The following is a 14,029-nucleotide window of genomic DNA, read 5'->3' on the forward strand; positions in this document are numbered from 1 at the left end:
GGAGAGGCACATTGGACTGCTGCCAAGAATATTCTGAAGTACCTGAAAAGGCACAAAGATGATTTCCTGGTCTATGGTGGAGATGATGAATTAATTGTTAAAGGCTATACGGACGCAAGTTTCCAAACCGACAAAGATGATTTTAGATCACAATCTGGGTTTGCCTTCTGCCTCAACGGAGGTGCAGTAAGCTGGAAAAGTGCTAAACAAAGCACCATTGCGGATTCTACAACTGAAGAGGAGTACATTGCTGCACATGAAGCAACAAAGGAAGCTATTTGGCTAAGGAAGTTCATAGGTGAACTTTGTGTAGTCCCCTCCATTAAAGGACCAATAGCTCTATATTGTGATAATAACGGAGTTATTGCACAGGCAAAGGAGCCTAGACACCACCAGAGAGTCAAGCATGTACTTCGTAGATTTCACCTTCTACGAGAGTTCATTGAAAGAAAAGAAGTCGAGATAAGCAAGATTGGAACTGACGACAACATCTTATATCCATTAACTAAATCTCTGCCACAGGCGAAGCATAACTCGCACACTGCAGCTATGGGAATCAAGCATGTTGGAGAATGGCTTTGATGTCCTTATTTAATGTTTTAAAGTTTTAGAGTTTAATACTCCCTCCGTTTCTTATTGTTGTATCCGTTTCCATTTTAGCGTTTCATATTGTTGTATCCATTTAGAATCTATTCTATTTTTGGACATACATTTTATCCTAAAATACCCTTACATTTCTATCTAATTACCAAAATACCTAAAAATTCTACCCATATTCCCACCTAATTTTCCCCACCCATAATATTTAATTCTTTTCCCTTCCCCATATACCCACTCTCTCACCTCCTTTATCACCCATCATTATCACTTCTCTTTCTTACCTTATTTCTTTATTATTTTCTCACTCCTTTATTTATTATAATCTCTTACACCCAATCATTACACTTATACCCATACAAACCAAGATTCCAATTTTCTTAAAAACCACACCAGATTCCAAATGGATACATCAAAAAGAAATGGAGGGAGTACTTTGTAAAACATTATTGGTTAATCATTCACATTAATGAATAGAATTCATTTTTCCATTTAATTTGTGGTTTATTAAATGATGAGTCCCCTCAATATTACGATATATTCAAGATAGGTTGTCAGGACCAGTCATGTGACTAAGAAGGATTGAATAATTGGTAGATTATTGGAAGCCTTGATTAATTGCTGCAAATATTTATGTGATGCATAATATGTTCTACTAACCAGCTATGTGGGTCATTCATTGATAAATGAATGGGTGAATGGTATATATTGTATATGTACTGTTTTGCAGGTTATTGAAAGGGACTAGTATGGCCCAAATAGGATAGACAATATGATCTGCGTACCATTAATTTGAATGTAAAATTGGTCTAATGCACCAAATTTTTTAATTTAAATATGGTCTGCTTACCATCAAAGAGTTGTAATTAGTTTAAATTATAGCTTATCCTATTTGAAGAAAATGGCGCCTCCCATGGTGAAATTCAAGACGAAGTTTCCAATCCATTTTCAAGACGGGGTTTGAAGTTGAAGCTTCAAGATGAAGTCGGGCCATACTAGATCACATTTATATCTTATGCATGTTTTAAGTTATTTATTGCTTTAAATATGTCTTAATTATGCATGAGATTATGGCTTGATTATGTTGAATGATTAAGGATTTTAGTTCACTTAAAATCTAACCAACATAGTAAGAGCCTTAAGTTCCAAACTTTAAAATTGAGTTAAAAGGTATCATGCCAAAATAACACTTACTTGGATAACCTTTACATCAATCTTAGTAATAGTTTTCCGCCTAACCGAGGTGTTACTTATTGATCCTAAAGGGGTAAGGTACACAAATAATTGTGAGTACATGTTAGTTTTGGTGAAACTCAACGATATAAGTAAGGAGTCCTTTTATGCCGTGGAAAATGAGATAGGTTTACCTAATAAGTTCTTAGACGTACCTATCAACCAAGAGTATTTTCTAGACTATTAGCAAAGGCTTTGCTTACCTAAAATATTTTAGAATTGAGTCTAAATACATAATGTGCTTAATTCTTCAATGATTTAAGGATCTTGGAATCATTTTATTCACACCTGTCGGAACACATAACTTGAATAAAATGCTTAATAAATGATAAATTATGCAGGTATTCTAGAATTTAAGTTTATTAAGAGAAACTGTGAATGGTTATTACTTATTTATTTGTTTATTCTTTTTCAATTGTAGTTTTTACTATGGAAAACAACAATTCATTCAACATCCGATCAATTCTTGAAAAGGAGAAGTTGAACGGGAAAAACTTCCTTTACTGGCAAAGGAACTTGCAAATAGTTCTTATGCAGGAAGAAAAGGAGTATGTCCTGGAAGAGGCGATGCCCGAAGCCGCAGGCGACGGGGTCACTCAGGCAGCCCTCAATCGTTGGATTGATGCCAACAAGGATGTGAAATGTCTAATGCTTGCAACCATGAGTGTAGATCAACCGAAAACATTCATCAACTCAGATGCTTTCACGATCATCAGTGAGTTAAAGAACATGTTCCAAGATCTGGCTCGAGTCGAAAGATTCGAGACTCATAGGAAAATTCTTGAGAGCAAGCTTAAGAAAGGCAAGCCCGTAAGTCCACATGTTCTCAAAATGATTGGACTCATTGAGAATATGAGTCAGCTGGATCACCAATTTTCTCAGGAAATGGCTATAGACACCATCCTCCATTCTCTTCATAGCGGGTATGATCAATTCAAGCTGAACTACAGTATGAATAGTCTGGACAAAACGCTCACTGAGCTTCACGGTATGCTGAAGACCGCTGAAAAGATGTTCAAACGTGATAAGCAAGATGTGCTTATGGTGCGTTGGAGCAAGTTCAAGAAATCTGGCAAGAAGAGGAATGCTAAGAAAGGTGGCAAGAAGGCCAGCCCAACTAAGCAAGCTGGCTGCACCAACTCTGAAAAGAAGAAGGTGAGCCAACCCACTTCTGAATCTGAATGCTTCTACTGCAAGAAGAAGGGGCATTGGAAGAGAGATTGCTTGAAGCTTAAGGAAGATCAGAAGAACGGAACAGTCGTTCCATCTTCAGGTATTTTCGTTATAGACTGTATACTTGCTAATTCAACTTCTTGGGTATTAGATACATGTTGTGGCTCACACTTATGTTCCAATTCGCAGGGACTAAGAAGAAGTAGAAGGTTAAGAAAGGGTGAAGTCGACCTACGAGTGGGAAATGGAGCACGGATTGCTGCATTAGCTGTAGGAACTTATTATTTGTCGTTGCCCTCTGGGCTAGTTTTGGAACTGGAAGATTGTTTCCATGTTCCAAGTCTTACTAAAAACATCATTTCTATTTCTCGCTTAGATGCTAAGGGATTTTCCTTTTTAATAAAAGACAATAGTTGCTCGTTTTATTTTAAAGAGATGTTTTATGGATCTCCTAGATTAGTCAATGGACTTTATTTATTAGATCACGACAAACAAGTTTATAACATAAATACCAAAAAGGCCAAAAAGAATTATTCAAATCTCACCTATCTGTGGCATTGTCGATTAGGCCATATAAACATAAAACGCATAGAAAGACTTCAAAAGGAAGGAATTCTAGAACCATTTGACATAGAGGATTATGGTAAGTGCGAATCATGTTTACTTGGCCAAATGACAAAGCAACCTTTCTCTAAAGTTGGAGAAAGAGCAAATGAACTATTGGGTTTAATCCATACAGATGTATGTGGACCAATGAGTACAAATTCTAGAGGTGGTTTCAGCTACTTTATCACTTTCACTGATGACTTCAGTAGATATGGTTATGTCTACCTCATGAAGCATAAGTCTGAATCCTTTGACAAATTCAAGGAATTTTAGAGTGAAGTAGAGAATCAATTAGGCAAGAAGATTAAGGCACTGCGGTCTGATAGAGGCGGTGAATATCTGAGCTATGAATTTGATGACCATCTGAAAGAATGTGGAATTTTATCAGAATTGACTCCTCCCTGAACACCTCAATGGAATGGTGTGTCGGAACGGAGGAATAGAACCTTGCTAGACATGGTTAGATCAATAATGGGTCAGGCCGAACTTCCAGTAGAATTTTGGGGACATGCACTAAACATAGCTGCACTCACTATAAATAGAGCTCCGTCTAAAGCTGTTAAAAAGACTCCATATGAGTTATGGTTTGGAAAGCCTCCAAAAGTGTCTTTTCTTAAGATTTGGGGTTGTGAAGTATACGTCAAACGATTAATTTCAGACAAACTTCAACCAAAATCTGACAAATGTATCCTTGTGGGCTATCCAAAGGAAACAAAGGGGTATTACTTCTACAATACATCTGAGAACAAGGTGTTTGTTGCTCGAGATGGTATCTTTTAGGAAAGAGATCACATTTCCAAAATGACAAGTGGGAGAAAAGTAGACGTCGAAGAAATTCGAGTCGAACAACAAACTCTAGAGAATGCTCAAGATGACATTCATGATGAAACTCAGAGATCTTTAGAAGTATCTGGTGAGAATCAAGGACCATCTAGAAATGTAACCCCGCGTAGATCGCAGAGATATAGATCTCAACTGGAAAGGTACTTAGGTATTTTGAAGAACGAGAGCTATGAAGTTCTATTACTTGAAAGTGATGAACCTGCGACTTACAAACAAGCTATGATGAGCCCTAGCTCCAAGCAATGGAAAGAAGCCATGCAATCTGAATTAGACTCCATGTCTGAAAACCAAGTTTGGGATTTGGTCGATTTGCCAGATGGCTACCAAGCCATAGGAAGCAAATCGGTTTTCAAACTGAAAAAGGACAAGGATGGGAAACTGGAAGTTTTCAAAGCTAGATTAGTTGCAAAAGGTTACAGGCAAGTCCACGGTGTGGATTACGATGAAACCTTTTCACCAGTTGCAATGTTAAAGTATATTCGGATAATGTTAGCAATCGCTGCATATTACGATTACGAAATATGGCAGATGGATGTCAAAACCGCTTTCTTAAACGGCATTTTAACAGAAACTGTATTTATGACACACCCTAAGGGTTTTGAGGATCCAAAGAATGCTAAAAATGTATGCAAGCTTAAGAAATCAATCTACGGATTGAAGCAAGCATCAAGGAGCTGGAATATACGTTTTGATGAAGCAGTCAGTGACTTTGGTTTCATCAAGAACGCAGACGAATCTTGTGTATACAAGAAGGTCAATGGGAGAAAAAATGCTTTTCTAGTATTATATGTGGACCACATATTACTTATCGGAAATGACATTCCTATGTTGAACTCTGTCAAGATTTGGCTTGGGAAATGTTTTTCGGTGAAGGATCTAGGAGAAGCACAATACATACTGGGCATCAAGATTTATAGAGATAGATCTAAGAAGATGATTGGACTCAGTCAAAGCACTTACATCAATAAGGTGATTGAAAGGTTCAATATGGCAGACTCCAAGCGAGGCTACCTACCCATGTCTCATGGAATGACTCTAAGCAAGACTCAGTGCCCAAAAACACTAGATGAGCGTAGACGAATGAATGGGATTCCATATGCATCATTGATTGGTTCAATAATGTATGCTATGATATGTACCACCCGGATGTTGCGTACGCACTTAGTGCTACGAGCAGATACCGGTCAGACCCAGGAGAGGCACATTGGACTGCTGCCAAGAATATTCTGAAGTACCTGAAAAGGCACAAAGATGATTTCCTGGTCTATGGTGGAGATGATGAATTAATTGTTAAAGGCTATACGGACGCAAGTTTCCAAACCGACAAAGATGATTTTAGATCACAATCTGGGTTTGCCTTCTGCCTCAACGGAGGTGCAGTAAGCTGGAAAAGTGCTAAACAAAGCACCATTGCGGATTCTACAACTGAAGCGGAGTACATTGCTGCACATGAAGCAGCAAAGGAAGCTATTTGGCTAAGGAAGTTCATAGGTGAACTTTGTGTAGTCCCCTCCATTAAAGGACCAATAGCTCTATATTGTGATAATAACGGAGTTATTGCACAGGCAAAGGAGCCTAGACACCACCAGAGAGTCAAGCATGTACTTCGTAGATTTCACCTTCTACGAGAGTTCATTGAAAGAAAAGAAGTCGAGATAAGCAAGATTGGAACTGACGACAACATCTTATATCCATTAACTAAATCTCTGCCACAGCCGAAGCATAACTCGCACACTGCAGCTATGGGAATCAAGCATGTTGGAGAATGGCTTTGATGTCCTTATTTAATGTTTTAAAGTTTTAGAGTTTAATACTCCCTCCGTTTCTTATTGTTGTATCCGTTTCCATTTTAGCGTTTCATATTGTTGTATCCATTTAGAATCTATTCTATTTTTGGACATACATTTTATCCTAAAATACCCTTACATTTCTATCTAATTACCAAAATACCTAAAGATTCTACCCATATTCCCACCTAATTTTCCCCACCCATAATATTTAATACTTTTCCCTTCCCCATATACCCACACTCTCACATCCTTTATCACCCATCATTATCACTCCTCTTTCTTACCTTATTTCTTTATTATTTTCTCACTCCTTTATTTATTATAATCTCTTACACCCAATCATTACACTTATACCCATACAAACCAAGATTCCAATTTTCTTAAAAACCACACCAGATTCCAAATGGATACATAAAAAAGAAATGGAGGGAGTACTTTGTAAAACATTATTGGTTAATCATTCACATTAATGAATAGAATTCATTTTTCCATTTAATTTGTGGTTTATTAAATGATGAGTCCCCTCAATTTGACGATATATTCAAGATAGGTTGTCAGGACTAGTCATGTGACTAAGAAATGTCTATCAAGTGAACTTGAATGTCAAAAGTTGAAAATGGTCCCTGGTCGGAGTTTTATATAAAGATGGACGCATAAAAAACGTTACACGACTAGAATGCAAGATGACTAGTAGTTCTGTTTCTTGAACTATGTGGACATGGAAATGTCGCAATCATTTGCATAGATACTTACTTTGGGAAGACTAGTATCGGACAGAAATATGAAACTTTACTGTAAGAGAAGAAAATCTGTCATAAGTAAATTTCATTAAAATTATTAGACACTAATCCTCAATACCTGAGTGATTTGAGAATACTTGTTTGAGAACTGGTTACTTTGACGTTGTCAACCGTCGCACCGTAAAAGGAGGCTATAAAGGCAACGCTCAGGTAATCACCTATCAAACGAAGTCTAATCTCAAGATCGCAAGATTGGGATTGTCCTCCCATAAATCGGGACGAGATGCTGAAAGTTGTACAAAGGCCACTCGGAGAGCTAGAAACTGTAAAATGCATGGTCGTGCTCAGATGAATCATAGGCTATGATTATCTGTTTATTTGATCAGTTGAACTCTGAAATCGAGAAACACCTCTGGACATAATAAGGAAGACAACTCTTACCTTATGTTCAAGACCAAGCATTGAGCGACAAAGGAATTAGGAAATGCACACTTGTCCCTAAGGACAAGTGGGAGACTGAAGGAAATAATTCCTTTGGTCCAAGTATGCATTTAATGCTAAAGTCTAATAAATGCGGTTCAGTATTAATTATACAAGTTAATAATTCAGTGAGATCAAGTGAACTGTATGCCTAGCTAGAGGTCGCTTCAGTTCAAGTGGAATTAATAATATTAATCCACAGCTTACTCTTGACTGAACCCGTAAGGTCACACAAATAGTACGTGAACGGATCAAGTATTTAAAGGATTTAAATACTCCATTTATGAATATTTGGAATCGACGGATCTCGGTTCCAGTGGGAGCTGAAATCGTCAAAAGGCAAATTATGGATACTCCGGAAACGATGATATTGTCGGAAACGGAAATATGGATCGTATCGGAAATATAAATATTATCCAAGTCGAAGATGTTGCCAGAAACAGAAACATGGTAAGTATCGGAAAATATTATCGAAAATGGAAATATTGCCGGAATCGGAAATATTGCCTGAAACGGAAATATTGTCAGAATCGGAAATATTGTCGGAATCGGAAAATAATTCCGGAATCGGAAATATTAAATATTTGTTCGAAACGGATTTTAATTCCGAAATCGGAAATGTTAAATATTGTTCGAATCGGAAATGAATTTCGGAATCGGAAAATTAATCGGAAGCGCGTCGTACGAAATAAGCATCAGACGAGCTTGCTAGACGAAGGCCCAGCATGAAGCCAGTCCAACGCCTAGCAAGCCCAGCGCGCAACGCAGCAAGCCAAAGGCACGCAAGGCCCAGCGCAAGGCCAGGCCCAGCGCGCCCTTGGGCTGCAACCAAGGCTGCGAGCATCACGGGCTATGAGCAACGTAGGCTGCGAGGCTGCGTGTGGGCTGCAAGCCTGCTGCGAGCTTCTTCGCGCGCGCGGGCATGGCCTGCTCGCTTGTGGGCCGTGCTCGTGTGCGTGTTGGAGTTTGTGCATGCATCGAATCCTTAAGCGATTAGGATTAGATTAAAACATTATTTTTCTAAGTTACTAGTTTTAAGTAAACTCTACTTCTAATAGATTTAGAATACTTGAATCCTAGTAGACTTCTAATTCCATATTCCTACTCTATAAATATGTGATGGCATTCACAAATTTATGTACAACATAATTTCAATTATTCACCTAGTTTTAAGGATTAAAACTAAGTCTAATATTTGCCTAAAATATTCGAACGTATTCATAGAACCTTAGGTGCAATTCTAGTTAATTAAATCTAAGGCGGATCCGAACGTGCTGTGGACTATCTACGGAGGGACGACATTTGGAGTCCTAGACTTGTTCTTGTTCGGTTCGGGCGCAGCTAGGGAGGGCACGCTACAAAGTGTTTGTGTCCTAAATTATGCTAATTGTTATGTGGCAATTAATTTGGATTCCTGGCTTTATGGTTTTTCCACATGATTTATATTCTATTATATGTATCATAACCTAACAGCAACCTCGTGACCTAAACTTTTATTTTTTTTGTTAACAAACAATTAAGATTAACTGCTTCATTTTTCTGGATTTCTCTTGGCATTAGCAAACAACACAGCTCATGATCCTCAACAGTTTATGCAAAGATTCAGACATCAAAATTCATCATTTACAGTAAGCTTTTGTTGCAATTGGATACGAAAATAATTTCATTTCAAAGTTCGGCTAATTAAAATTCAACACATTAAACATCCATAAACTTCAAGAACTATACAATTCATAGTAAACTAGCCATATATTCATCTTGGCTTCTCAAACTCGACTCTAAAATTGCAAGCAAGATTTACATTGGATTGTTGTTGTTCAAATGCTGATCCGAACATCAAGTTATAATCCATCCACACACTGATAATTGTCGTTATTGTTGTCGTTCCAAGGTTCACGTAAAACCTCTTCAAAACAACAAATTCACGAGAAACATACTATGCTAGGTGTTATTGTGTAAGTATGATAACGGTTTACCCTAATTGGGCTCCCATGAGGCCTCAGTGTTTTTTGTTTTTCTGGTACGACCGAGCTACAAGCCTACAAGCAAATTACAAATGGATAGTGGGATTCAAACCTGAAATCTATTGTACACAGGCTCTCAACCGTTATTTTCGCAAAAACCTCTCTAAACATCGAAAAACCCAAGTTATAAGCACAAAACTTCCCCAACTCTTCCCCACCTCTTTCCCTACAAAACCTTTCCTCAATCCTAGCAAACCTCTCATCCCAATCCCTCCAAAAATTCCATCCATCCATTACTCTATGATCACCACAAATCCCATCCATCACCTCTTGCAACCCCACGATCCGAAGGCTCAAACTCTTCCTCAGCTCCTTTACACTCAAGTTAAACCCAGTAACAGAATCCAACTTCAACAACTGAACCATCAAAGCCTCATTGATCCGCAACTTCTCCTTTTCACTGCTCCTAACTGCATCCACAGTTTCCTGCTGTTGGATCAACCTCTCCAGTTTATCAACCTCTTTTTCAACGGCTGCGATCTTCTTTAAGAGAGAGCGGACCACGTAGGAACGGTAGGCTGTCTGTATCTTAGAAGCTGCAGCTGAGTGAGCATGGAAATGGACGGCGATCGGAATTTCAGTGGTTGGGCCTCCATGGGTAGACCCCGTCCGTCTGCAGCATACTTCCCCTTTTGCTTCGCCGCTCTGCAGCATTCTTGCACTGGGACGGTTTCACTAAAGGATCTTGTGATTTCTTCTTGAAGGACATGCTGAAGTCTCTCTTGCCATTCGCCCGTGATGTTCTGATGGAGACCATGCAACATGTGCTGCAGGGATCTCGTGGAGGCTGGTTGGCTTGCTGAGACATCACACTGCTTTTTAGCTTCACCTCTTATAGTGGGATGCCCTATGTTGATAGCAGGCCGTCCTCCTCCTGCGTCTTTCTCAGATTCGGTTTGGCCATGATACTATACCTCCCCACAGACGGCGCCAACTGTTGTGGGATCTTTTGTGGTGATGACGTGTCACGCGTTCCTCGGAGGTATCAAGTATGCGCTGGCACGATCTTCCTGCAACCTGCAAAACAAGAATATTCCCGTAGGAATATTCCCTCCGACGCCTAAGTATTGGCTAGAGAGAGAAATAATTTGTAGAGAGAAGGCAGAGCAAAGATAGTTTAAGGTAGGTGGGAATGAATTCAATGCCCCTTTTACCTTGGGATTTGAACTATTTATATGGCTAGGGTTTCTTGGAAATTGATCCCATAACCCTAGCTTGCATGATTGGGCGTTCTCGGGGATTGGGACACGTGTCCATAAGTGGGCGTTTTGATTAGAACTTGATGAACTCTTTATACTTGGGCCTGGTCATGGATAACTCGGGCCTTTATCAAGGGAGTGGTCTTCCAGGGCATAAGTGACGAGGTTTGGGCTAGCATATGAGTTATGGGCCCATATAAATTTGGGGGTGGGCTTGAGTCAGATCTCACACGTCTCTGGGCCCATTGTGGTGATACACCAAGCCCACATCAGGTGGTATGAGAATATGAATTTGTGCCTTTTTCTTGGCCGTTTGAGGCCCTATTTATAGGAAATAGGCGTCGTTTGAGATGAGAACTGTTAGAGTTTGAGATGCGCTGAAAAGCATTTACGCGCAAAGAATCTTTCGCGCGTGGCACCTGGGCGTGAGAAATGCCTCACGCTCAAGTGCCAACGCCAGATTCGTTCAGCATTTGAGTTTGAACCAAATTAAGATTGTTACGTGAGAATTTTGTTGCGCATGAGCTTTGGCGCGAGTGATAAGCTGCGATGGGCCACGTGCACAAGATATTTCTTCTGCACAAATCAATTGTCATGCGTTTTTCTCAGATTTTCTGATTTAATTCGGTTTTATGCCGTATTAAACTCTTTTAGTCCTTGTTTTCTAATTCTATTTAATCAAAACTCTTTTAATCATTTTTCTATATTTTAGAATTCTTGAATTAATTGGGATGCGAATAGAATTCTTTAATGCTTTTCAATCTTTTCTTAGGGTATTAATTGGAATGCAACTAAAATTCCTAAAATTCCTAGAATTTTAATTAGAATGCAATTAAAATTCCGTTGACACAAATCTATCTCGAACGGCTTTCCATTTTTAGCAGGCACTTAGAAGACAGCTACTATAAATAGCAGTTACTATAAATAGAAACATAGGGTTTAGATAAATGAGTCCGCCAGTCTTAGAACATTCGTTGTTTAGGAATGCGTTTGCCAAGTGATCGTTTTGTTTCATCATCGAACTTATCACTTCTAGCCGGAGATCAAATATAGACGTCTACGAACCATCAAAAGAAATTCTTCAAGGATTTGCTCAAGTTATTCAATTAAATGTTGTGGCGTTGATTAAGGCAGGTATGTGACAATTGTATGATCGAATAGTTGAACAATAAAACAACGGGATGTTCAAATAAGTTGTCTGAATTCTCAAAGAAAAAGTGTAAAAAAATTATAATTTTTTTTTTAGTTGCTGGCGTGCTGCCCAGGACCGAACTGGGGACCTTCAGTGTGTAAGACGGATGTGATAACCACTACTCAACAGCAACCTCGTGTCCTAAACTTTTACTTTTTTGTTAGCAAACAATAAAGATTAACTGCTTCATTCCCGGATTTCTCTTGGCATTAGCAAACAACACAACTCATGATCCTCATCTAGTTATTGCAAAGATTCAAACATCAAATTCATTATTTTCAGTAAGCTTTTGTTTCAATTGAATACGAAAATAAGTTCATTACAAAGCTCGGGTAATTAAAATTCAACACACATTAAGCATCCATAAACTTCAAGAACTATACAATTCGTAGTAAACTAGCCATTCATCTTGGCTTATCAAACTCGACTCTAAAATTGCAAGCAAGATTTACATTGAATTGCTGTTGTCAAAATGCCGATCCGAACATCAAGTTATAATCCACACACTAATAATTGCCGTTCCAAGGTTCACGTAAAACCTCTTCAAAACAACGGAATCACGAGAAACATACTATATTAGGTGTTATTGTGTAAGTATGATAACAGCTTATCCTAATTGGGGCTCCCTGAGGCCTGAGTGTTTTTTGTTTTTCTGGTACGACTGAGCCACAAGGCAATATAAATTACAAACGGATAGAGAAATTCAAACCTGAAATCTATAGTACACAGGCTCTCAACCGTTATTGTCGCAAAAACCTCTCTAAACATCGAAAACCCAAGTTATAGGCACAAAACTTCTCCAACTCCTCCCCACCTCTTTCCCTACAAAACTTTTCCTCAATCCCACCAAACCCCTCATCCCAATCCCTCCATAAATCCCATCCATCCATTAATCTATGATCACCACAAATGCCATCCATCACCTCTTGTAGAGCTGGCAAAAATTGACCCAACCCACCAACCCAACCCGAACCCAACCCAATAATAAAGGGTTGGGTCAAGATTTTCAACCCGTTTAATTAAATGGGTCAACCCAACCCAACCCGTTTAATTAAATGGGTTGGGTCAGGTTGAAATTTTCAACCCGAAAACAACCCGTCTAACCCGTTTAAGTGCAAGCAAGTATGTAATATATATATGTATAATGTGATTTGAAAGATTTTATTTCTCATTTTCCCTTCAACATTGAATAATTATTTGACGTTTTGATTCATGTCAAATACATATTGAAAAATTACTTTTTGCAATGAGATATGCCATAACAAAATCACCTCGCAATTCTATAGTCAAATCAATTTACAATTAAAAGTGGGAAAAAAAAATTAAACGGGTCAACTTCAGGTCAACCCGTTTATAGTTGGGTTGGGTTGGGTTGAAAATCTCAACCCGTTTAATTAAACAGGTCGGGTTGGGTTGGGAAAATCTCAACCCGTTTATAAATGGGTCGACCTGATTTCGACCCAACCCAACCCATTGCCAGCTCTAACCTCTTGCAACCCCACGATCCGACGGCTCAAACTCTTCCTCAGCTCCTTTACACTCAAGTTAAACCCAGGAACAGAATCCAACTTCAACAACTGAACCATCAAAGCCTCATTGATCCGTAACTTGTCCTTTTCACTACTCCTTACTGCATCCACAGTTTCCTGCTGTTGGATCAGCCTCTCCAATTTATCAACCTCTTTTTCAATGGCTGCGATCTTCTTTAAGAGAGAGCGGACCACGTAGGAACGATAGGCTGTCTGTATCTTAGAAGCTGCAGCTGAGTGATCATGGAAATGGACGGTGATCGGAATTTCAGTGGTTGTGGTTTTGGGGAGGGTAGAGTTGTCATTTCTGTATGTGTAGGTGACAGTTGATGTTGAGGATGAAGATGGTGAGAAACGAGCTTTTCTGTTGGGTTTCATGGCCACCGACTGAGAGATGAGAAAAGTGAGGAAGAGAATGATGATAAGAGAGAGAAAGTGGGTTGAAAATGATGCAGGGGGGCCGTAGAAACTACATAAAGGAAAAGGTTAAATTATGGAAGACGTTACAGTTTAAGCTTTTGGACCCCATGTTGATGATAATTTTTACATGTGCTTGGGCAAATATGTCTATAATGGAGAAATGTTTGGCCCCACAAACATGTATCAGTGTATCACCCTAAGTC

The 14,029-nt window shown here is 38.9% G+C and overlaps 1 protein-coding gene and 1 pseudogene across 1 annotated transcript; both read right to left on the minus strand.

Moving 5' to 3' along the window:
• Nucleotides 1-9,569: 9,569 nt before the first annotated feature.
• Nucleotides 9,570-10,140, minus strand: LOC110774758 (BAG family molecular chaperone regulator 5, mitochondrial-like; annotated as a pseudogene).
• A 2,009-nt stretch (nucleotides 10,141-12,149) lies between these two features.
• LOC110774765 (BAG family molecular chaperone regulator 5, mitochondrial) lies at nucleotides 12,150-14,004 on the minus strand. The gene is made up of 2 exons (XM_056827892.1): nucleotides 13,365-14,004; nucleotides 12,150-12,800 (listed from the first exon to the last, which is right to left on the minus strand). The coding sequence occupies exons 1-2, from the start codon at nucleotides 13,782-13,784 to the stop codon at nucleotides 12,618-12,620; spliced, it is 603 nt and encodes a 200-aa protein (XP_056683870.1). The 5' UTR covers nucleotides 13,785-14,004; the 3' UTR covers nucleotides 12,150-12,617.
• Nucleotides 14,005-14,029: the final 25 nt, after the last annotated feature.

This window comes from Spinacia oleracea, chromosome 5, assembly GCF_020520425.1.
Source record: "Spinacia oleracea cultivar Varoflay chromosome 5, BTI_SOV_V1, whole genome shotgun sequence".
Classification (NCBI taxonomy): domain Eukaryota; kingdom Viridiplantae; phylum Streptophyta; class Magnoliopsida; order Caryophyllales; family Amaranthaceae; genus Spinacia; species Spinacia oleracea.